Source organism: Entelurus aequoreus, linkage group LG21 (assembly GCF_033978785.1).
Source record: "Entelurus aequoreus isolate RoL-2023_Sb linkage group LG21, RoL_Eaeq_v1.1, whole genome shotgun sequence".
Lineage (NCBI taxonomy): Eukaryota > Metazoa > Chordata > Actinopteri > Syngnathiformes > Syngnathidae > Entelurus > Entelurus aequoreus.
This window is the reverse complement of record NC_084751.1, coordinates 5,108,127-5,135,983: the sequence shown is the minus strand read 5'-3', so window position 1 is coordinate 5,135,983 and position 27,857 is coordinate 5,108,127. Positions and strand designations below refer to the sequence as shown.

Here is a 27,857-nt window from a genome sequence, read left to right as displayed (position 1 = left end):
CATATGTAATAACAAGTGTGTGTAAGAAATTGAAATGCGCCCCCTTTGGCCAAAATCAATAAATAAATAAAATAAATATGTATATAGGGACATACTGTAGAAACTTAAGTAAATAATGAAGAATAAAAACCAATTAAAAAACAAACAAACAAAAAATTAACTAAAAGCAGTCTTTTTTTGACAAAGTCGACTTTTTCTTATAAAATTGGGAACAATTTCTCATATTCTTTTTGTTTCTGTAATATTGCAATATTTTCTCGTAAAAATGCTTTTTTATGTAAAATTATTAATTTTTAAGTTAAAAAGTTAAAGTACCAATGATTGTCACACACACACTAGGTGTGGTGAAATGTGTCCTCTGCATTTGACCCATCACCCTTGTTCAACCCCTGGGAGGTGAGGGGAGCAGTGGGCAGCAACGGTGGCCGCGCCCGGGAATCTTTTAATGCAAAATGTTGACATTTATCATCTAAAATTCTGACTTCTATCACAATATTGATGATAAAGGCGGCAACCTGCTAAGTGTGCGCATTAAAATGTATCACTTAGATTAATACATGCCTTTGAACAGCAGCCATTGTTGGGGGGCTGCAACATTACATGCAGTGGAAATGAAAGGGATTATTATTGTTATGCATGTCGTGTGTGTGTTTCTACCCTTCTTGAGACATCAAGAAGGAAAAGTAGCTTCCATATGAGGAGGTGTGAACAAGTGATGACATAAATCATGGTCCCAATACGGAAAACCATTGCATCTAATTGAGAATGTCTCATTTGCACCCCTGGTGGTGACATCTATCAAAATGAGGGTTGTCCCAAAAAAGGAGGGATTTTTCAAATTGACTGTGTGTCGGTTTTAAAAGTGCTCCCCCTCTGGTCAACGTATGTAATAACAAGTGTGTGTAAGGAATGGAAATGCGCCCCCTTTGGCCAAAACTGATTAAAAAAAAAAAATACATATGTATATAGAGTCATACTGTAATAACTTGAAGTAAATAATGAAGATTAAAAACCAATTACAAACAAAAAATTAAAAAAATACATAAATAACTAAAAGCAGTCTTTTTCTCACAATGTGTCGACTTTTTTTTTTTTATAAAATTGGAAACAATTTCTCATATTCTTTCTGTTTCTGTAATATTGCAATATTTTCTCTATTTTTTGTGTAAAATTATTACTTTTTAATGCAAAATGGCGACATTTGTCATATAAAATTCTGACTTTTATCACAATATTGCCAATTTTTTTTGTTGTTCTTGTAAAATAGTGACATTTTTGGAGTAAAATTATGACTTTTGTCACAATTCCGATGATTATTATAATATTGCCAAAACGTTAAAGTTTTCTTACAAAATTGTGACTTGTCGCGTAAAATGACGACTCTTTTCAAAAAATTCAATTTCTTGTAAAATTGCGACTGTTATTGGGTAAAATACCAACTTTTATCATATTATTGCACACATGTTCAGTTTTTCTTGTAAAATGTTGACTTGCTTTGAGTAAAATAACGACCTTTATTATAATACTGCCAACATTCTAAGTTTTTCTTGTGAAATTGTTTATATTTGCATAGTATGTATATATTATTAATGTTGTAAATACAAATCTTTATATATCTAGAAAGGGTGGTCCTAAAGAGGGAGGCATATTTCTCAGGTCTCAAGAAGGTAACCAATACAAGAATATGTGTGTGTGTGTGTGTGTGTGTGTGTGTGTGTGTGTGTGTGTGTGTGTGTGTGTGTGTATGTGTGTTCTTGTATTTCTACCCTTCTTGAGACATCAAGAAGGAAAAGTAGCTTCCATATGAGGAGGTGTGAACAAGTGATGACATAAATCATGGTCCCAATACGGAAAACCATTGCATCTAATAGAGAATGTCTCATTAGCACCCCTGGTGGTGACATCTATCAAAATGAGGGTGGTCCCAAAAAAGGAGGGATTTTTCAAATTGACTGTGTGTCGGTTTTAAAAGTGCACCCCCTCTGGTCAACATATGAAATAACAAGTGTGTGTACGGAATAGAAATGCAACCCCTTTGGCTAAAACTGATTAAAAAAAATAAATACATATGTATATAGTGTAATACTGTAATAACTTGAAGAAAATAATGAATATTAAAAACCAATTACAAACAAAAAATTAAAAAAATACATAAATAACTAAAAGCAGTCTTTTTCTCACAATGTGTCGACTTTTTTTTTTATAAAATTGGGAACAATTTCTCATATTCTTTCTGTTTCTGTAATATTGCAATATTTTCTCTATTTTTTGTGTAAAATTATTACTTTTTAATGCAAAATGGCGACATTTGTCATATAAAATTCTGACTTTTATCACAATATTGCCAATTTTTTTTGTTGTTCTTGTAAAATAGTGATATTTTTGGAGTAAAATTATGACTTTTGTCACAATTCCGATGATTATTATAATATTGCCAAAACGTTAAAGTTTTCTTACAAAATTGTGACTTGTCACGTAAAATGACTCTTTTCAAAAAATTCAATTTCTTGTAAAATTGCAACTGTTATTGAGTAAAATACCAACTTTTATCATAATATTGCACACATGTTCAGTTTTTCTTGTAAAATGTTGACTTGCGTTGAGTAAAATAACGACCTTTATTATAATACTGCCAACATTCTAAGTTTTTCTTGTGAAATTGTTTATATTTGCATAGTATGTATATATTATTAATGTTGTAAATACAAATCTTTATATATCTAGAAAGGGTGGTCCTAAAGAGGGAGGCATTTTTCTCAGGTCTCAAGAAGGTAACCAATACAAGAATATATGTGTGTGTGTGTGTGTGTGTGTGTGTGTGTGTGTGTGTGTGTGTATGTGTGTTCTTGTATTTCTACCCTTCTTGAGACATCAAGAAGGAAAAGTAGCTTCCATATGAGGAGGTGTGAACAAATGATGACATAAATCATGGTCCCAATACGGAAAACCATTGCATCTAATAGAGAATGTCTCATTAGCACCCCTGGTGGTGACATCTATCAAAATGAGGGTGGTCCCAAAAAGGAGGGATTTTTCAAATTGACTGTGTGTCGGTTTTAAAAGTGCTCCCCCTCTGGTCAACATATGAAATAACAAGTGTGTGTAAAAATGTGAATTGTTCCCCCTCTGGTCAACATATAAAATAACAAGTGTGTGTACGGAATAGAAATGCAACCCCTTTGGCTAAAACTGATTAAAAAAAATAAATAAATATGTATATAGTGTAATACTGTAATAACTTGAAGAAAATAATGAATATTAAAAACCAATTACAAACAAAAAATTAAAAAAATACATAAATAACTAAAAGCAGTCTTTTTCTCACAATGTGTCGACTTTTTTTTTTATAAAATTGGGAACAATTTCTCATATTCTTTCTGTTTCTGTAATATTGCAATATTTTCTCTATTTTTTGTGTAAAATTATTACTTTTTAATGCAAAATGGCGACATTTGTCATATAAAATTCTGACTTTTATCACAATATTGCCAATTTTTTTTGTTGTTCTTGTAAAATAGTGATATTTTTGGAGTAAAATTATGACTTTTGTCACAATTCCGATGATTATTATAATATTGCCAAAACGTTAAAGTTTTCTTACAAAATTGTGACTTTTGTCGCGTAAAATGACGACTCTTTTCAAAAAATTCAATTTCTTGTAAAATTGCGACTGTTATTGAGTAAAATACCAACTTTTATCATAATATTGCACACATGTTCAGTTTTTCTTGTAAAATGTTGACTTGCGTTGAGTAAAATAACGACCTTTATTATAATACTGCCAACATTCTAAGTTTTTCTTGTGAAATTGTTTATATTTGAATAGTATGTATATATTATTAATGTTGTAAATACAAATCTTTATATATCTAGAAAGGGTGGTCCTAAAGAGGGAGGCATTTTTCTCAGGTCTCAAGAAGGTAACCAATACAAGAATATGTGTGTGTGTGTGTGTGTGTTCTTGTATTTCTACCCTTCTTGAGACATGAACAAGGAAAAGTAGCTTCCATATAAGGAGGTGTGAACAAGTGATGACATAAATCATGGTCCCAATACGGAAAACCATTGCATCTAATAGAGAATGTCTCATTAGCACCCCTGGTGGTGACATCTATCAAAATGAGGGTGGTCCCAAAAAGGAGGGATTTTTCAAATTGACTGTGTGTCGGTTTTAGAAGTGCTCCCCCTCTGGTCAACATATGAAACAACAAGTGTGTGCAAGAATTTGAAGTGCGCCCCCTCTGGTCAACATGTGAAATAATAAGTGTGTGTAAAAATGTGAATTTTCCCCCCTCTGGTCAACATATGAAATAACAAGTGTGTGTAAAAATTTGAAGTGCTCCCCCTCTGGTCAACATATGAAATAACAAGTGTGTGCAAAAAATTTGAAGTGCTCCCCCTCTGGTCAACATATGAAATAACAAGTGTGTGTAAGAAATTGAAATGCGCCCCCTTTGGCCAAAATTAATACAAAAAAAAATGAATAAATATGTATATAGAGACATACTGTAATAACTTGAAGTAAATACTGAAGATTAAAAACCAATTACAAACAAAACATTAAAAAAATAAAATAAAATAACTAAAAGCAGTCTTTTTCTCACAATGTGTCGACTTTTTTCTTATAAAATTGGGAACAATTTCACAGTATACATGTGCAGGTAGAAGCCACGTTCTTTGTCTAAGTGTGTGGGTGCTATGGTGGAATGGAGGCCATTTGGGTGCATGTCGGAATTATTGTTTCCCCTCAACAAACCACAACACCCTCAGAGCTGGCAGCAGTTGTGCAGCCCCGCACCATGACCCTTTGTTTTGTCACTCACTCACTACTGTTTGTAAAGGTTGCGTCACGACCGGCAACAATACTTTAAGTTCCGTAACCTGTATAATAATTTTTTTTTTTTAATTAAGGAAAGAGGGACTATGTCAGGACTCGTGCGCTCTCACAGCATGAACATGACACAAAGTGCTGTATTTTTGCGTAAAAACAAAGCCCGCTAAAAACCATCAAATACCCGCCTTTACTAAATTCAAGCTCAAGTCCTGGTTCAATTCTTCAAGAAAAAAAGGATCCTTTCAGCACTCGTGCATCATCACAGCATAAATGTGCAGGTAGAAGCCACTTTCTTTGTCTAAGTGTGTGGGTGCTATGGTGGAATGGAGGCCATTTGGGCTTTGCTTTATTTAAAAAGTCCCAGTGCATGTTGGAATTATTGTTTCCGCTCAACGAACCACAACTCTCCCAGAGCTGGCAGCAGTCGTGCAGTTGCTTTGTCACTCACTCACTACTGTTTGTAAAGGTTGCGTCTCGACTGCCAACAATACTTTATTTACGTTCTGTAACCCAATGATAATAAAACATTTTTTTTAACTACTGTTTGTAAAGGTTGCATTTCGAGTCATTTTCAGTGAATTTTAAAGCCGTACACTGACTACTCTAAAGTACGCCCATTGTTATGAATTGGGAAGAAATACAACGTGAGAGGCCTACTCCCTTTCGGGAGGCGCGGTAGTTAAAAAGTAAGTAATAGCGGGAAGGAAGCGAATGTCTGGCATGGCCAATGAAGCGGAGAGGACAGATAATGATGAATAATGGAGAGAAAAGAAATGAAAGTAAATAAAATAACTCACATGTATTTGCCAACTCAAGCTTGTCTTTAGCCTCAGATGACTTCTGATAAAAGGAACCTTGAAGAGAGGGAGGGGGATGAGCGGAGGAGGGCGAGGGGGACACAGTGGGAGAGAGCAATGATGGAAATCAAATTTAAGCCAACAGAAAAACAAACGCAACAAATGAGACAGCAACAAACTCATGAGTAGGAGTAATGACGCGGGGGGGAGCCATCCTTCTTGATTTGGAGCCTCCCTCCACTCCAAAGTGCGCGTCCAGAGAGACGGATGAGGGGGAAAGCGGCGGCGGCGACGCTGAGGGAGTGACGCCATCCATCAGGCCGGTTTAGAGGCTCAACAAGAGTGCCGCCATTAGTGCTCAAGCGGGCAGGTGAGGGGGAGGAGAGCGCATTTTCGAGGGAAACGGAACCGGAAGACTTTGGCTCGAGCGGACGTGAAGGCGACAGAAGATCGGGTAAGGAAACTTCCAGAAGAACGTGCAGGTTGTTGTGTTTGGTGTTGAAATACGCATTATACAAAACCCCAAAACCAGTGAAGTTGGCACCTTGTGTAAAAGTTAAATAAAGTACCAATGATTGTTGAAATTTGTCCTCTGCATTTGACCCATCCCCTTGATCACCCCCTGGGAGGTGAGGGGAGCAGTGGGCAGCAGCGGTGGCCGCGCCCAGGAATAATTTTTGGTGATTTAAACCCCAATTCCAACCCTTGATGCTGAGTGCCAAGCAGGGAGGTAATGGGTCCCATTTTTATAGTCTTTGGTATGACTCGGCCGGGGGTTTGAACTCACAACCTACCCATCTCAGGGCGGACACTCTAACCCAGGGGTCGGCAACCTTTACCACTCAAAGAGCCATTTTGGCAAGTTTCACAAATTAAAGAAAGTAATGGGAGCCACAAAAGTTTTGAATGAATGGCGCTTGATAGCGTCATACTTGCCAACCCTCCCATTTTTCCCGGGAGACTACCAAATATCAGAGCGTGATGACACTGCATTTGGCGCCCTCTACAGTCTGCCCTAACAGTGTACCTGCTCGACCACACGTAGAATGCAATATCAGCTTGCTCACGTAAGTGACAGCAAGGCGTACTAACTCAGCAGCCACACATCTTACACTGACGGTACCAATACCCAGAATCCCATGCAGCCCTAACTCTTCCGCTCAACCAACGCACGGAGAGGGGGGGGGGGGTTTGATGTGTGGGGGGATTTGGTGGTAGCGGGGGTGTATAATGTAGACCGGAAGAGTTAGGGCTGCATGGGATTCTGGGTAATGGTTGTGTTGTGTTTATGTTGTGTTACGGTGGGATGTTCTCCAGAAATGTGTTTTTCATTCTTTTTTGGTGTGGGTTCACAGTGTGGCGCATATTTGTAACGTAACAATGTTAAAGTTGTTTGATACGGCTACCGTCAGTGTAAGCTGTGTGGCTGATGAGTAAGTATGCTTTGCTGTCTCCTGTGTGTGCAAGTAATAACAACATGCAACATGTGGCTGAACTGGCACGCTGTATGTAAATGCTATAGAGGACAATTACTGCAGTGCAATTAGGGCACGCCCTTTATTTAGTAATTAGAGTGTAAATAGGATTATTTTTTCCCTGGGAGTAATCTATGAGGGACACTGAGATTCATAAATCTCCTGGGAAAATCGGGGGGGTCGGCATGTATGTAGCTGAGCCGCATCAGAGTGGTCAAGGAGCCGCATGCGGCTCCGGAGCCGCGGGTTGCCGACCCCTGCTCTAACCACTAGGCCACTGAGTTGGTCAAATGGTAAATAAAAACGGAATACAATGATTTGCTAATCCTATTCAACCTATATTCAATTGAATAGACTGCAAAGACAAGATATTTAAAGTTCGAATTTTTGCAAATATTAGCTCATTTGGAATTTGATGTCTGCAACATGTTTCAAAAAAGCTGGCACAAGTGGCAAAAAAGACTGAGAAAAGTTGAGGAATGCTCATCAAACACTTGTTTGGAACATCCCGCAGGTGAACAGGCTGATTGGGAACGGGCGGGTGCCATGATTGGGTATAAAAGAAGCATCCATGAAATGCTCAGTCGTTCACAAACAAGGATGGGGCGAGGGTCACCACTTTGTCAACAAATGCCTGAGCAAATTGTTTAAGAGCAACATTTCTCAACCAGCTATTGCGAGGAATTTAGGGATTTCACCATCTACGGTCCGTAATAGCATCAAAAGGTTTGGAGAATCTGGAGAAATCACTGCACGTAAGCGATGATATTACGGACCTTCGATCCCTCAGGCGGTACTGCATCAAAAAGCGGCATCGGCGTGTAAAGGATATCACCACATGGGCTCAGGAACACTTCCAAAAACCACTGCCAGTAACTACAGTTTGTCGCTACATCTGTAAGTGCGAGTTAAAACTCGGTAACACTTTAGTATGGGGAACATATTCACCATTAATTAGTTGCTTATTAACATGCAAATTAGTAACATATTAGCTCTTAATTAGTCATTATTAAGTACTTATTAATGCCTTATTCTGCATGGCCTTATTATACAACCAGTAAGCCTCTAATTAAGAGTCTTCCCTCAATAACCTCAGAATTATTGCTTATTAGTAACCCTAACCCTAACCCTAACCCTAACCGTAACCCCAACCCCAACCCGCCTGTGCCTCTGGTCCACTCACGGCTCACGCTCTCTTTTGCGGGCCCTCCTGGGTCGGCCGTTGACACACAAACGAACTGGGGACCAGACATCCTGGGGGCCTTAACGAGACGTGAGTGCGAGCCCGTTGGACCATAGATGGACCGTGCACACCCTTCTTATCTTCTTCTTTTTTCACTCTTTTCTATCGCCCCACCCCAACCCTTAGCCCTAACCCTAACCAACTATTTTTCTTTATGCCTAACCCTAACCCCAACCGTAACTGTAACCGTAACCCCAACCCTAACCCTTATTAAGTTAAAGTTAAAGTTAAAGTACCAATGATTGTCACACACACACTAGGTGTGGTGAAATTTGTCCTCTGCATTTGACCCATCCCCTTGATCACCCCCTGAGAGGTGAGGGGAGCAGTGGGCAGCAGCGTAGCCGCGCCCGGGAATCATTTTTGGTGATTTAACCCCCAATTCCAACCCTTGATGCTGAGTGCCAAGCAGGGAGGTAATGGGTCCCATTTTTATAGTCTTTGGTATGACCCGGCCGGGATTTGAACTCACATCCTACCGATCTCAGGGCGGACATTCTAACCATTAGGCCACTGAGTAGGACGTATGTTCCCCTAGTGTCCAAATAACTCTAAATTAAGTCTTTGTTACTTTAATAAGCAACTAATTAATGGTGAATATGTTCCCCATACTAAAGTGTTACCTGAAACTCTACTATGCAAAGCGAAAGCCATTTATCAACAACACCCAGGAACGCTGCCGGCTTCGCTGGGTCCGAGCTCATCTAAGATGGACTGATGCAAAGTGGAAAAGTGTGTAAAACTGTGGACGTCGTGTCCTCCGGAACAAAGAGGAAAATAACCATCCCGGATTGTTCTAGGCGCAAAGTTGAAAAGCCAGCATCTGTGATGGTATGGGGGTGTATTAGTGCCCAAGGCATGGGTAACTTACACATCTGTGAAGGCGCCATTAATGCTAAAATGTACATACAGGTTTTGGAGCAACATATGTTGCCATCCAAGCAACGTTATCATGGACGCCCCTGCTTATTTCAGCAAGACAAGGCCTGCCTGTAGTCCAGACCTGTCTCCCATTGAAAATGTGTGGCGCATTATGAAGCCTAAAATACCACAACAGACTGTTGAACAACTTAAGCTGTACATCAAGCAAGAATGGGAAATAATTCCACCTGAAAAGCTTAAAAAATGTGTCTCCTCAGTTCCCAAACGTTTACTAAATGTTGTTAAAAGGAAAGGCCATGTAACACAGTGGTAAAAATGCCCCTGTGACAACTTCTTTGCAATGTGTTGCTGCCATTAAATTCTAAGTTAATGATTATTTGCAAAAAAAAAAAGTTGTTTCTCAGTGTGAACATTAAATATCTTGTCTTTGCAGTCTATTCAATTGAATATAAGTTGAAAAGGATTTGCAAATCATTGTATTCTGTTTTAAAAAGAGGGACACGATGGAGGAGGGAGTAGTCATCCCTCTACATCAACAAAGCAGGCAGGCAGCACAATCAATGAGGTGAATGATGAGCATGACTTGTTCACATAATCAGGCCGACTCATTCATTGACACACACTTCCAATCCATCTTACACACTTCCTTCTACTTCAACTCATTTAATCCGTAGTTTCCACTCATATGCCCGACGTCTTTAACCTGCCAAGCGTAACTCACTTCGGGTCCATGCTGTTCCACTCCAGTGCCGTAGGTGGCAGTACTAAAGATGAAACAACCCTATTCATTAGGGACGGGAATCTTAACGACGCCTCACGAATCTAATCGATTTGACTCCGATTCTCGGGGTAATGATTCGATTCAGAATTGTTTCTTCATTCTTGCAATATAGTTTTTGGTATAAAAATGTTACTAACACGTACAATTTATGACGTACACGCGCAGTGAGTAAGCACATATTTGGCCTAAAAATGCATTTTTACAGAAAAAAATAATAATTCTAAGTTATGCGAACCGGAATTAAAAATAATCACGATTAGGATGTGAATACATTTTTTTTAGCACCCCTACTATTCGCACTGGAAAAACTGAAATGTAAGTAAGATGAAATATCTCAAATAAGGGTGATATTTGCTTATTTTCTGTCTGATAAGATAATTCTTCTCACTAAGCAGATTTTATGTTAGAGTGTTTTACTTGTTTTAAAGGGTTTGGTCCTAAATGATCTCAGTAAGATATTACAGCTTGTTGCTGAGATTTGATGACCTATATTGAGTAAAACATGCTTGAAACTAGAATATCAAGTGTTGCAAAGCTGTGTCATCAACACTCACAAGTATAAAACTACTTTTTTAAAGTAATCATTTCTTACTTTAAGCATGAAAAAAAAATCATGATGCCGAGCGCATATCATTATGTCAAGATAATGGCACTAGCATTTGCTTAATTTAAGAATATTTTTCAACACATTGAGCAAAAAGGTCTTTTTTTTTCTACAAAGAAAAGTGCACTTGTTATTAGTGAAAAAATACTTATTTTAAGGTATTTTTTGGGGTTCATTGAGGTTAGCTAATTTTACTTGTTTTGGAAAGTCTTGACAAGCCCAATTTTCTTGTTCAATTGGCAGATAATTTTGCTTAGTTCAAATAAAATACCCCTAATTTTTATATATTTTTCTCTTCTTTTTGAACACTGACTTTTTGCAGTGTATGCGCAGTGAGTAAGCGCGTTTTTGGCCTAAAAATGTATTCTTACAAAAAAAAAAAATTCTAAATTATGCGAAGCGGAATTAAAAAGAATCCCGATTAGGATGTGAAGCACCCCTACTGTGCACTGTCTTCCATAGTCTCATAATTTGAATGAATGATCTATGGCCCCCGGGATGATATTTGATTAGTATTAGAAGCGGCCCGCAGGCCACAGCTGTCTGCTGCTGTTTTGCACGCACCAATACTCCATCAGTGTTGGCACTAGGAATCTTCAAAATGGGGTCCCAGGGACCCCATCAAGTCATTAAAAATGGGGTCCCACAGTACATTTTTGGGGTCCCACTTTTTTGTTAAGCGTTTTGAAAACAAATGATAAACGTATGCATTATCCTGTTATATCTCACATTCTATATTGTGTTTTGGAAAAATGTTGTCAGAAACGTTACTTAATTCATTAAAAAATAGTACAAAAGAAAACAAATTTTTATGCATATGTAAATTTATTCAGTTATAAACATTCATTCACTTTCTTCTTTCCTTCATGGATCTAAACTAAAAAATGTTTTTCTATATTTTTATTGTAATATTTTCAGAATGTGTTTGTTCTGTTTTTGGTCAAAGTAAAACAAAGAAAACAATCTGAAGTTGTCTTTATTTTTAAGTTATCGTGCCGTGATTTTACCAGCCCGGCCCATTTCGGAGTAGATTTTTTTCCATGTGGCCCCCGATCTAAAATTAATTTGACACCCCTGATCTAAACTTTACCGCTGCCGGTATTTTTTTCTATATTTTTATTGTAATATTTTCAGAATGTGTTTGTTCTATTTTTGGCCAAAGAAAGACAAAAAAAACAATTAGTTTTAATGCCATGATTTTAATAGTCCGGCCCGCGTGTGCAAAGATTTTCCTCCATGCGGCACCTGAGCTAAAATGAGTTTGATACCCCTGATTTAGAGAAATAGAGATAAAAAAAACATGTAAATACCACAATTAAAATGGTAAATTGCAATCCAAAAAGAAAACGTATAAGAAAATAAATGTCAAATAAAATACAACATTTAATATTCAAATATAATAATATTGAATAAAATCAATACATAATGAGAAAATAATCATATCTGGTACTTCAATGATTTTATATTGCACATGTGTTATATTTATTTATATTTTAATTGGTATATTTATTAATAATATAATAAACATCTTAAATACATTAATTTAAATGTAAGATATGTACTAACTAAAGTAATAAGTACAAATTTAAATTAAAATAACTTACTTTCTGTGCTGGAAATACATAAATGAAGTTTGCAACTGTATTATCAGGATTTAGTGACAAGAGTAGGGAAGCAAAGGGACAGAACATTTATATTTTGGATTTTATTCATTCATTTTTATTCTAAAGTTCCTCGGGTGAATAATGTAAACTCACTACACCGGTATGTTTTAGCGCTTTCATGGCGAGTTTACTGACAGATATAAGTAAGAACTTTACACTACTTTATATTAGAAATGGCAACAGCGGAGGACGAATGTCCCATAACAAGAAGATAGAGAAAAAGAAGAAGCTTATCGACTACAAAGGCGGATGCGCGCAAATTTTCAGGACTTATGCAGATCCCAAATACAGATCAGCAGGTACCAGAAGGTAAGAATACTTGCTTTTGCATACTATTGCGAAACAAAACGCCCGATAATATGTCTTACCTTAAACACACACCATAATAATACTCCTATGTTGAAGCACAGTACAATCCATCAAGCGGTGTGGCTTCATAGCTTACCAAAGTCTTACTAAAACATTTTGATAGATTTTTGAGCGGCGTGTGTAATGTTCTATATTTTCAATGGAACATATAACATTTTAGTGTTGTTTACTTGAGTCATATTGCAGTATCTCTTATGTGTGACTGCCATCCACTGGTCACACTTATCATTTCACTATGTACCAAATAAAATAGCTTTGAAGTCGGTAAGCACAACCAAAATTAGTGGTTAGAGTGTCTGCCCTGAGATTGGTACATACCAAAGACTATAAAAATGGGACCCATTACCTCCTTGCTTGGCACTCAGCATCAAGGGTTGGAATTGGGGGTAGAATCAGCAAAAATGATTCCCGGGCGTGGCCACCGATGCTGCTCACTGCTCCCCTCACCTCCCAGGGGGTGATCAAGGTGATGGGTCAAATGCAGAGAATAATTTCGCCACACCGAGTGTGTGTGTGTCACAATCATTGGTACTTTAAGTTTAACTTTACATTAGGCGCACCGGGTTTTGAGAAAATGAAAGGATTATTTTCCAAAAAATGCGGTAAATGAGGTACCAATTAATGACAGCATATCTAATGTTATTGACAACTGATGGTAGCAAACATGTCATATATTGTCCTGAAGCATGTCCAAACTATTAAAGTGATCGTAGAAATAACCTCATGAAAAGGTAAAGGTATGTCTCGCTCTCTCTCTCTCTCTCTCGCTGGTATGTGATAGCAATGAAGCGTTTGACCTTGACCGCCATTGCCGTCCAAATCGACGTCAAGGAAATGTCACGTCTCGGGGAAAAAAACAACACGGAGACGGATACGGAGACGAGTCCGCCTCACTGATCTGTGAAAGGCTGCTCTCACCAGGGCACTGGCGGTCAAAATGTTAGAAACAAGCAGGCAGGAAGAGGAGACTTCCTACAGCTGACTCCTCCGTGCAGTAAGAAATAGGAAAATAAAACAAGTCACACATTAAGAGTGTTACTAAAACAGCCTTATTTCATCTCCGTAATATCGCTCAAGATGATCCCCTGCAGGACCCACTATGGACTGCACTCTCACTATTATGTTAAATCCACTATGGACTGGACTCTCACTATTATGTTAGATCCACTATGGACTGGACTCTCACTATTATGTTAGATCCACTATGGACTGGACTCTCACTATTATGTTAGATCCACTATGGACTGGACTCTCACTATTATGTTAAATCCACTATGGACTGGACTCTCACTATTATGTTAGATCCACTATGGACTGTACTCTCACTATTATGTTAGATCCACTATGGACTGGACTCTCACTATTATGTTAGATCCACTATGGACTGGACTCTCACTATTATGTTAGATCCACTATGGACTGGACTCTCACTATTATGTTAGATCCACTATGGACTGGACTCTCACTATTATGTTAAATCCACTATGGACTGGACTCTCACTATTATGTTAGATCCACTATGGACTGTACTCTCACTATTATGTTAGATCCACTATGGACTGGACTCTCACTATTATGTTAGATCCACTATGGACTGGACTCTCACTATTATGTTAGATCCACTATGGACTGGACTCTCACTATTATGTTAGATCCACTATGGACTGGACTCACGCTATTATGTTATATCCACTATGGACTGGACTCTCACTATTATGTTATATCCACTATGGACTGGACTCTCACCATTATGTTGGATCCACTATGGACTGGACTCTCACTATTACGTTAGATCCACTATGGACTGGACTCTCACACTATTATGTTAGATCCACTATGGACTGGACTCACACTATTATGTTAGATCCACTATGGACTGGACTCTCACTATTATGTTAGATCCACTATGGACTGGACTCTCACTATTATGTTAGATCCACTATGGACTGGACTCTCACTAGTATGCTAGATCCACTATGGACTGGACTCTCACTATTATGTTAGATCCACTATGGACTGGACTCTTACACTATTATGTTAGATCCACTGTGGACTGGACTCTCACACTTTTATGTTAGATCCACTATGGACTGGACTCTCACTATTATGTTAGATCCACTATGGACTGGACTCTCACACTATTATGTTAGATCCACAATGGACTGGACTCTCACACTATTAGGTTAGATCCACTATGGACTGGACTCTCACACTATTATGTTCGATCCACTATGGACCGGACTCTCACACTATTATGTTAGATCCACTATGGATTGGACTCTCACTATTATGCTAGATCCACTATGGACTGGACTCTCACTATTATGTTAGATCCACTATGGACTGGACTCTCACACTATTATGTTAGATCCAGAATGGACTGGACTCTCACACTATTAGGTTAGCTCCACTATGGACTGGACTCTCACACTATTATGTTAGATCCCCAATGGACTGGACTCTCACACTATTATGTTAGATCCACTATGGACTGGACTCTCACACTATTATGTTAGATCCACAATGGACTGGACTCTCACACTATTAGGTTAGATCCACTATGGACTGGACTCTCACACTATTATGTTCGATCCACTATGGACCGGACTCTCACACTATTATGTTAGATCCACTATGGACTGGACTCTCACACTATTAATTAGATTATGGACTGGACTCTCACACTATTAATTAGATTATGGACTGGACTCTCACACTATTATGTTAGATCCACTATGGATTGGACTCTCACTATTATGTTAGATCCACTATGGACTGGACTCTCACACTATTATGTTCGATCCACTATGGACTGGACTCTCACACTATTATGTTAGATCCACTATGGACTGGACTCTCACACTATTATGTTAGATCCACTATGGACTGGACTCTCACACTATTATGTTAGATCCACTATGGACTGGACTCTCACACTATTATGTTAGATCCACTATGGACTGGACTCTCACACTATTATGTTAGATCCACTATGGACTGGACTCTCACTATTATGTTCGATCCACTATGGACTGGACTCTCACACTATTATGTTAGATCCACTATGGACTGGACTCTCTCTATTATGTTAGATCCACTATGGACTGGACTCTCACACTATTATGTTAGATCCACTATGGACTGGACTCTCACACTATTATGTTAGATCCACTATGGACTGGACTCTCACTATTATGTTAGATCCACTATGGACTGGACTCTCACACTATTATGTTAGATCCACTATGGACTGGACTCTCACACTATTATGTTAGATCCACTATGGACTGGACTCTCTCTATTATGTTAGATCCACTATGGACTGGACTCTCACACTATTATGTTAGATCCACTATGGACTGGACTCTCACACTATTATGTTAGATCCACTATGGACTGGACTCTCACACTATTATGTTAGATCCACTATGGACTGGACTCTCACTATTATGTTAGATCCACTATGGACTGGACTCTCACACTATTATGTTAGATCCACTATGGACTGGACTCTCACACTATTATGTTAGATCCACTATGGACTGGACTCTCTCTATTATGTTAGATCCACTATGGACTGGACTCTCACACTATTATGTTAGATCCACTATGGACTGGACTCTCACACTATTATGTTAGATCCACTATGGACTGGACTCTCACTATTATGCTAGATCCACTATGGACTGGACTCTCACACTATTATGTTATATCCACTATGGACTGGACCCTCACTATTATGTTAGATCCACTATGGACTGGACTCTCACACTATTATGTTAGATCCACTATGGACTGGACTCTCACTATTATGCTAGATCCACTATGGACTGGACTCTCACACTATTATGTTATATCCACTATGGACTGGACCCTCACTATTATGTTAGATCCACTATGGACTGGACTCTCACACTATTATGTTAGATCCACTACGGACTGGACTCTCACTATTATGTTAGATCCACTATGGACTGGACTCTCACTATTATGTTGGATCCACTATGGAATGGACTCTCACTATTATGTTAGATCCACTATGGACTGGACTCACACTAATATGTTAGATCCACTATGGACTGGACTCTCGCTATTATGTTAGATCCAATATGGACTGGACTCTCACTATTATGTTAGATCCACTATGGACTGGACTCTCACACTATTATGTTAGATCCACTATGGACTGGACTCTCACACTATTATGTTAGATCCACTATGGACTGGACTCTCTCTATTATGTTAGATCCACTATGGACTGGACTCTCACACTATTATGTTAGATCCACTATGGACTGGACTCTCACACTATTATGTTAGATCCACTATGGACTGGACTCTCACTATTATGCTAGATCCACTATGGACTGGACTCTCACACTATTATGTTATATCCACTATGGACTCTCACTATTATGTTAGATCCACTATGGACTGGACTCTCACACTATTATGTTAGATCCACTATGGACTGGACTCTCACTATTATGCTAGATCCACTATGGACTGGACTCTCACACTATTATGTTATATCCACTATGGACTGGACCCTCACTATTATGTTAGATCCACTATGGACTGGACTCTCACACTATTATGTTAGATCCACTACGGACTGGACTCTCACTATTATGTTAGATCCACTATGGACTGGACTCTCACTATTATGTTGGATCCACTATGGAATGGACTCTCACTATTATGTTAGATCCACTATGGACTGGACTCACACTAATATGTTAGATCCACTATGGACTGGACTCTCGCTATTATGTTGGATCCACTATGGAATGGACTCTCACTATTATGTTAGATCCACTATGGAATGGACTCTCACTATTATGTTAGATCCACTATGGACTGGACTCTCGCTATTATGTTAGATCCAATATGGACTGGACTCTCACTATTATGTTAGATCCACTATGGACTGGACTCTCACTATTATGCTAGATCCACTATGGACTGGACTCTCACTATTATGTTAGATCCACTATGGACTGGACTCTCACACTATTATGTTAGATCCACTATGGACTGGACTCTCACACTATTATGTTAGATCCACTATGGACTGGACTCTCACACTATTATGTTTGATCCACTACGGACTGGACTCTCACACTATTATGTTAGATCCACTATGGACTGGACTCTCACACTATTATGTTAGATCCACTATGGACTGGACTCTCACTATTATGTTAGATCCACTATGGACTGGACTCTCACTATTATGTTAGATCCAATATGGACTAGACTCTCACACTATAATGTTAGATCCACTATGGACTGGACTCTCACACTATTATGTTAGATCCACTATGGACTGGACTCTCACACTATTATGTTAGATCCACTATAGACTGGACTCTCACACTATTATGTTAGATCCACTATGGACTGGACTCTCACTATTATGTTAGATCCACTATAGACTGGACTCTCACACTATTATGTTAGATCCACTATGGACTGGACTCTCACTATTATGTTAGATCCACTATGGACTGGACTCTCACTATTATGCTAGATCCACTATGGACTGGACTCTCACTATTATGTTAGATCCACTATGGACTGGACTCTCACACTATTATGTTATATCCACTATGGACTGGACTCTCACTATTATGCTAGATCCACTATGGACTGGACTCTCACACTATTATGTTAGATCCACTATGGACTGGACTCTCACACTATTATGTTAGATCCACTATGGACTGGACTCTCTCACTATTATGTTAGATCCACTATGGACTGGACTCTCACACTATTATGTTAGATCCACTATGGACTGGACTCTCACTATTATGTTAGATCCACTATGGACTGGACTCTCACACTATTATGTTCGATCCACTATGGACCGGACTCTCACACTATTATGTTAGATCCACTATGGATTGGACTCTCACTATTATGCTAGATCCACTATGGACTGGACTCTCACTATTATGTTAGATCCACTATGGACTGGACTCTCACACTATTATGTTAGATCCAGAATGGACTGGACTCTCACACTATTAGGTTAGCTCCACTATGGACTGGACTCTCACACTATTATGTTAGATCCCCAATGGACTGGACTCTCACACTATTATGTTAGATCCACTATGGACTGGACTCTCACACTATTATGTTAGATCCACAATGGACTGGACTCTCACACTATTAGGTTAGATCCACTATGGACTGGACTCTCACACTATTATGTTCGATCCACTATGGACCGGACTCTCACACTATTATGTTAGATCCACTATGGACTGGACTCTCACACTATTAATTAGATTATGGACTGGACTCTCACACTATTAATTAGATTATGGACTGGACTCTCACACTATTATGTTAGATCCACTATGGATTGGACTCTCACTATTATGTTAGATCCACTATGGACTGGACTCTCACACTATTATGTTCGATCCACTATGGACTGGACTCTCACACTATTATGTTAGATCCACTATGGACTGGACTCTCACACTATTATGTTAGATCCACTATGGACTGGACTCTCACACTATTATGTTAGATCCACTATGGACTGGACTCTCACACTATTATGTTAGATCCACTATGGACTGGACTCTCACACTATTATGTTAGATCCACTATGGACTGGACTCTCACTATTATGTTCGATCCACTATGGACTGGACTCTCACACTATTATGTTAGATCCACTATGGACTGGACTCTCTCTATTATGTTAGATCCACTATGGACTGGACTCTCACACTATTATGTTAGATCCACTATGGACTGGACTCTCACACTATTATGTTAGATCCACTATGGACTGGACTCTCACTATTATGTTAGATCCACTATGGACTGGACTCTCACACTATTATGTTAGATCCACTATGGACTGGACTCTCACACTATTATGTTAGATCCACTATGGACTGGACTCTCTCTATTATGTTAGATCCACTATGGACTGGACTCTCACACTATTATGTTAGATCCACTATGGACTGGACTCTCACACTATTATGTTAGATCCACTATGGACTGGACTCTCACACTATTATGTTAGATCCACTATGGACTGGACTCTCACTATTATGTTAGATCCACTATGGACTGGACTCTCACACTATTATGTTAGATCCACTATGGACTGGACTCTCACACTATTATGTTAGATCCACTATGGACTGGACTCTCTCTATTATGTTAGATCCACTATGGACTGGACTCTCACACTATTATGTTAGATCCACTATGGACTGGACTCTCACACTATTATGTTAGATCCACTATGGACTGGACTCTCACTATTATGCTAGATCCACTATGGACTGGACTCTCACACTATTATGTTATATCCACTATGGACTGGACCCTCACTATTATGTTAGATCCACTATGGACTGGACTCTCACACTATTATGTTAGATCCACTATGGACTGGACTCTCACTATTATGCTAGATCCACTATGGACTGGACTCTCACACTATTATGTTATATCCACTATGGACTGGACCCTCACTATTATGTTAGATCCACTATGGACTGGACTCTCACACTATTATGTTAGATCCACTACGGACTGGACTCTCACTATTATGTTAGATCCACTATGGACTGGACTCTCACTATTATGTTGGATCCACTATGGAATGGACTCTCACTATTATGTTAGATCCACTATGGACTGGACTCACACTAATATGTTAGATCCACTATGGACTGGACTCTCGCTATTATGTTAGATCCAATATGGACTGGACTCTCACTATTATGTTAGATCCACTATGGACTGGACTCTCACACTATTATGTTAGATCCACTATGGACTGGACTCTCACACTATTATGTTAGATCCACTATGGACTGGACTCTCTCTATTATGTTAGATCCACTATGGACTGGACTCTCACACTATTATGTTAGATCCACTATGGACTGGACTCTCACACTATTATGTTAGATCCACTATGGACTGGACTCTCACTATTATGCTAGATCCACTATGGACTGGACTCTCACACTATTATGTTATATCCACTATGGACTCTCACTATTATGTTAGATCCACTATGGACTGGACTCTCACACTATTATGTTAGATCCACTATGGACTGGACTCTCACTATTATGCTAGATCCACTATGGACTGGACTCTCACACTATTATGTTATATCCACTATGGACTGGACCCTCACTATTATGTTAGATCCACTATGGACTGGACTCTCACACTATTATGTTAGATCCACTACGGACTGGACTCTCACTATTATGTTAGATCCACTATGGACTGGACTCTCACTATTATGTTGGATCCACTATGGAATGGACTCTCACTATTATGTTAGATCCACTATGGACTGGACTCACACTAATATGTTAGATCCACTATGGACTGGACTCTCGCTATTATGTTGGATCCACTATGGAATGGACTCTCACTATTATGTTAGATCCACTATGGAATGGACTCTCACTATTATGTTAGATCCACTATGGACTGGACTCTCGCTATTATGTTAGATCCAATATGGACTGGACTCTCACTATTATGTTAGATCCACTATGGACTGGACTCTCACTATTATGCTAGATCCACTATGGACTGGACTCTCACTATTATGTTAGATCCACTATGGACTGGACTCTCACACTATTATGTTAGATCCACTATGGACTGGACTCTCACACTATTATGTTAGATCCACTATGGACTGGACTCTCACACTATTATGTTTGATCCACTACGGACTGGACTCTCACACTATTATGTTAGATCCACTATGGACTGGACTCTCACACTATTATGTTAGATCCACTATGGACTGGACTCTCACTATTATGTTAGATCCACTATGGACTGGACTCTCACTATTATGTTAGATCCAATATGGACTAGACTCTCACACTATAATGTTAGATCCACTATGGACTGGACTCTCACACTATTATGTTAGATCCACTATGGACTGGACTCTCACACTATTATGTTAGATCCACTATAGACTGGACTCTCACACTATTATGTTAGATCCACTATGGACTGGACTCTCACTATTATGTTAGATCCACTATAGACTGGACTCTCACACTATTATGTTAGATCCACTATGGACTGGACTCTCACTATTATGTTAGATCCACTATGGACTGGACTCTCACTATTATGCTAGATCCACTATGGACTGGACTCTCACTATTATGTTAGATCCACTATGGACTGGACTCTCACACTATTATGTTATATCCACTATGGACTGGACTCTCACTATTATGCTAGATCCACTATGGACTGGACTCTCACACTATTATGTTAGATCCACTATGGACTGGACTCTCACACTATTATGTTAGATCCACTATGGACTGGACTCTCTCACTATTATGTTAGATCCACTATGGACTGGACTCTCACACTATTATGTTAGATCCACTATGGACTGGACTCTCACTATTATGTTAGATCCACTATGGACTGGACTCTCACACTATTATGTTATATCCACTATGGACTGGACTCTCACTAATATGTTATATCCACTATGGACTGGACTCTCACTAATATGTTAGATCCACTATGGACTGGACTCTCACTATTATGTTAGATCCACTATGGACTGGACTCTCACACTATTATGTTAGATCCACTATGGACTGGACTCTCACACTATTATGTTAGATCCACTATGAACTGGACTCTCACACTATTATGTTAGATCCACTATGGACTGGACTCTCACTATTATGTTAAATCCACTATGGACTGGACTCTCACACTATTATGTTAGATCCACTATGAACTGGACTCTCACTATTATGTTTGATCCACTACGGACTGGACTCTCACACTATTATGTTAGATCCACTATGGACTGGACTCTCACACTATTATGTTAGATCCACTATGGACTGGACTCCCACACTATTATGTTAGATCTACTATGGACTGGACTCTCACACTATTATGTTAGATCCACTATGGACTGGACTCCCACACTATTATGTTAGATCTACTATGGACTGGACTCTCACACTATTATGTTAGATCCAGTATGGACTGGACTCTCACACTATTATGTTAGATCCACTATGGACTGGACTCTCACACTATTATGTTAGATCCACTATGGACTGGACTCTCACACTATTATGTTAGATCCAGTATGGACTGGACTCTCACACTATTATTTACATTGATTGATTGATTGATTGATTGATTGTTTGATTGATTGAAAATAGGACGAAGCCAAAACAGAAGCATCTGGCAGCTGCAGGAAGTGAATCAGCGCTCCGAGGTGACTTCAGATTGCTTGCCATTGCCAATCATATTTGCCTTAATGCCAGCTCTCAGATAATGGCCTCTGCTCCTACACGCCAGTGGAAGTGCTCATTAGCCTTGACATAAGTGGCTTCACCCTCTTAGCTTCAAAAAAAAGAAAAAAGAAGAAGAAAATCAATCCCAGAAATGATCCTAAATCTATACCATGATGGCTTTATCTCTTTGCAAGTCCGCCATGCAGCCATTAAAGGGGAACTGCTCATTTTGGGGGATTTTTTCCGACTGTTCACAATCCTTATGGAAGACAAGAAGACGAGAGGGTTTTTTTTTTGGTTTTTTTGCATTCTAACTTGTAAAAATCGTCTCGTTCTAGGCATGCACGTCGGCGTGCTTCGTTATTAGCCGTACAAGCTAGCTACGGAAAGAGATAAGCTCGCTTCTACGACATAGTGTTTGAGTTTGTAATGCACAACACTGCGATAGGACAGCAATCTGTACTGACTGGAAAACATGAATAATCATATTACACTATCTGTAAAATGTTAGCCCACTTTCTTTGGGATAAAACAACTCTATCTCTGACTTCCCTATCTTGTATTTGATATAGTACAGCCCTAATTCTACTCTACAGCTGTCCTCTGTAGTCTTTAAGATTGGATAGCTCTATCTCTGGCTGACCTATCTAGTCTTTGGGATACAACAACTATATATCTGTCTTCCCTATCTTGTATTTGATATAGTACAGCCCTAATTCTACTCTCCAGCTGTCCTCTGTAGTCTTTAAGATTGAATAGCCCTATCTCTGGCTGTCCTATCTAGTCTTTGGGATAAAACAACTATATATCTGACTTCCCTATTTTGTATTTTATATAGTACAGCCCCAGTTCTACTCTACAGCTGTCCTCTGTAGTCATTAAAGATTGAATAACTCTATCTCTGGCTGTCCTATCTAGTCGTTGGGATAAAAACTATATATCTGACTTCCCTATTTTGTATTTGATATAGTACAGCCCTAATTCTACTCTCCAGCTGTCCTCTGTAGTCTTTAAGATCGAATAGCTCTATCTCTGGCTGTCCTATCTAGTCTTTGGGATACAACAACTCTATATTTGTCTTCCCTATCCTGTATTTGATATAGTACAGCCCTAATTCTACTCTACAGCTGTCCTCTGTAGTCTTTAAGATTGGATAGCTCTATCTCTGGCTGTCCTATCTAGTCTTTGGGATACAACAACTCTATCACTGACTTCCCTATCTTGTATTTGATATAGTACAGCCCTAATTCCACTCTACAGCTGTCATTTGTAGTCTTTAAGATTGAACAACTCTATATGTAGCTGTCCTATCTAGTCTTTAGATAAAACAACTATACATCTGACTTCCCTATCTTGTATTTGATATAGTATAGCCCTAATTCTACTCTACAGCTGTACTCTGTAGTCTTTAAGATTGGCTAACTATCTATGGCTGTCCTATCTAGTTTGTGGGATGCAACAACTCTATCTCTGACTTCCCTATCCTGTATTTGATATAGTACAGCCCTAATTCTACTCTACAGCTGTCCTCTGTAGTCATTAAGATTGGATAGCTCTATCTCTGGCTGTCCTATCGAGTCTTTGGGATAAAACAACTCTATCTCTGACTTCCCTATCTTATATTTGATATAGTACAGCCCTAATTCTACTCTACAGCTATCCTCTGTAGTCTTTAAGATTGGATAGCTCTATCTCTGGCTGTCCTATCTAGTCTTTGGGATAAAACAACTATCTCTGACTTCCCTATCTTGTATTTGATATAGTACAGCCCTAATTCTACTCTACAGCTGTCCTCTGTAGTATTTAAGATTGAACAGCTCTATATGTAGCTGTCCTATCTAGTCTTTGGGATAAAACAACTCTATATATGACTTCCCTATCTTGTATTTGATATAGTACAGCCCTAATTTTACTCTACAGCTGTCCTCTGTAGTCTTTAAGATTGGCTAACTATCTATGGCTGTCCTATCTAGTTTTTGGGATAAAAAAAACTCTATCACTGACTTCCCTATCTTGTATTTGGTACACAGCTAGCTGTACAGACAGCACTGTAGTTGTAATAACACGCAGGATGTGCTGCATGTATCATGATCGATGGACATTTGTCCGTTTGGTCCAGCTGGCCGGGGACATTGTTTCCATTTTATTTGGGGGTAAGCACTCCATTTATGTGGAAGTAGCTTGTCTCCAAATTTGACATTTGCACTCTGCTCCAATGTTTCACCCTCTTCTTCGTGCTCGCTACTATTAGAGACCATTTGTCATTTTTAAGCGTGTATTAGTGTAAATGCTTTAGTTATTGTGACAGCGTTACTCACATAAACTTCAAAGAGAACAGGGCGAAAATGAGCAAGTACCAAAACGAGTGCTGTCCAGTTATTATTATTTTTCAATCAGATTAGACACACTTTTGAATTTGGATTAATCAGAGGTTATTATTTGATTGCATAATTCATATCAACAGAAAAAATAATTTTTTGGACACATTTTATTGTCGGGCAGAAATATTTTTAAAATTGTTTTACTTGAACACGCTACATTTATTTGCTCAAAACTTGGTAAGAGTTGTATCTAAAGTCCAGTCAGGGTTTATTTTAAAGTGAAATTTGCCAATCAACACACACTATGCACTGACCAGGGGCCTCATGAAAAAACAGTTGCGTGGCTGTCCTACTAAAAATAGGCGTAGGTTCAAATCCGGAAAACAGCGCGCGCCAGTAAAAATTCAGACGAATCCAAGCACATTTCTTTGTTGCATTGCAATCTACTTGGAATCCTCCGCCCAGACCACGCCCCCTTATACGTACGCAAATCATATTGAAAGTAGCCACGGACTGACCAATCACAAGTCTTTCTCGTGTTTTGAGTGAACCGCAGCGTGACTCTCAGCCTCCGAAAACTGAACATAGGCGCAAATTTTAAAAAAAACGGTCGTGTCAGGAAGAAAGTGAAGAAGAAGATAGATGTGCGTGGCCAAAACTGACCCGTTTGAAAAGATAATCGCTACAAAGACACGTAAAACTTTTGAAGAGGTGGGTGCCTCTGATTTCCCCCATTATAAGTATACTTTGTGCAATTGACCACAAGAGGTGTTTACACGCTAGCCTGCAGATCAGAGTTTCATGGGACCTGAACTGTTTTAAGTATCATTGACTGGGACATCCTTGAAATGAATAGTCAAGGTTTATAGTCAAGAGAGTTTGAAGAAAATTGCGTCTCGAGCGCCGCATAGAAGCGAGATGAAAGGCAGGAGATAGAGAAAGGTTAATTATGTATAAGTAATTGAGAAAGTTCTTCGTAAGTGTGTGAGAGAAGTGAAAGAGAATGAGCGACACGGAATGACGAGTGAGTGAAGGCGGTGGGGGAAAGGTGAGTGTTTGAATACTCACTCTGCATGCACAGCCCATCCGTGCAGTTCTTGGACTGGAGCACCATGCCCTCACAGTCTTTGCCACCGCTTTTGGGTGCCGGAGCGCCGCATTCCCTCCTCCTCCAGTGGGTGCACTCTGTCCCACACGTGGACCACTTACTCCACTCTGTCCACAGGCCATCCACTACCACACAACAGACAGCACACATGAGGCTAGCGAGGATGGCGATGATGAGGAGGAAGACGCCAATGGGCGGGCGGGAGCATGCGGGTGAGGGCGGTTGGACTGTATTTCAAATCTGAGGTATTCCGAAATAGATAACAGTACTTGCCTGGGCACAGAGGGTTACACGGCAGCTTCTGGATGCCTTGGCCGTCACATATGGCGCCGCCGTTAAGCGGCGCCGGGTTGGTGCAGCTCCGCGTGCGTTTCTGGTAACCTCGTCCACAGCGGCTGTTGCACACCGACCACTCCGTCCATGTGGACCAGCCTCCGTTTACTGGGGGTACACAAACACCAGAAACCTGAGAAAGCTTTCCGCTAACGCCTTTATTTAACCGCAGTCTCCTACGGTGGACTACAAAAACAAATACCGTATTTTACGGACTAAATAGAGCACACCGAGATATGAGCCGCACCCACTAAATTAAAAAAGAAAAAAAAGGTTTCTATATATTAGCCGCACAGGACTATAAGCCATAGATATATAAATTGCAAAATGAGTTATTTACACAGAAAGATTGTGTCAGGTTCAAACACTGATGACATCTATTAAACAAGACAAGAAGCAAGGAATCAAACGGAGACATAATTAAATTTAGCTCCACTGAGGAGAAACGTCTGGGCTGTACTCTTGGACAGTGTCCCTCCACGCTCTGACGAAAGATTGTACGCCTCCTCTTTTGTTTGGACTTTCCCTGATTACATGGCAACAGCTGTTTCTAAAGGAAGGGGGGTCATAAACAGCCGCTGCCTTTGGTCACAAAACAGTTCAAAGAAAAGGTGCCTGGAGGGGAGTCAGGTCCTGCTTCCTCTCCGCTTTGTAGATCTCGGGTCAAGACAAAATCTTCCTGTGGATTACAATACATAAAAAAACCCCGACACCTTCATGTCGCTTCCCATCCGACACAGTGGAGTTTTACAAGCCTTTTGATTGGTAAGATCAAAGACAACTTTTGTCTGCTCGCTGGGAACTCATTGAAACACAAGTTGTGTGATAACTTAGATACAATTATTCTGACAGATTGTGTAAATGTTTATTTACATACCTTGATTGTTTTCAAACGGTTTCTGTAACACGGCAGTACAACGGCTGATCAAACAAAACAGAAGTCAGCTCTCTGTTCAGCTAAACAGACTCATTAAATCCACTGTGACAAATTTACTGAGGGATTTACAAAACTGAAACAATACAAAAATAACACCATTGTAAGGTAATAATACTAACACAGAGACTTGTAAACGTGTTAGCTTATTCGCCAATGCTAACAACGGTAGCTTGATTACATTCTAAAAGCACGTACAAAA

At 39.3% G+C, this 27,857-nt stretch overlaps 1 protein-coding gene across 1 annotated transcript in view; it reads right to left on the bottom strand.

Moving 5' to 3' along the window:
* Positions 1-27,857, bottom strand: part of LOC133638977 (netrin receptor UNC5C-like) — a 171,373-nt gene that overhangs the window by 57,536 nt on the left and 85,980 nt on the right. Inside the window, exons 5-7 of the mRNA XM_062032029.1 lie at positions 26,662-26,829; positions 26,349-26,513; positions 5,632-5,688 (exon numbers count right to left, since the gene is read on the bottom strand). Of these exons, the coding sequence (XP_061888013.1) occupies positions 5,632-5,688; positions 26,349-26,513; positions 26,662-26,829 (390 nt within the window). The remainder of the gene's footprint in view (positions 1-5,631; positions 5,689-26,348; positions 26,514-26,661; positions 26,830-27,857) is intronic.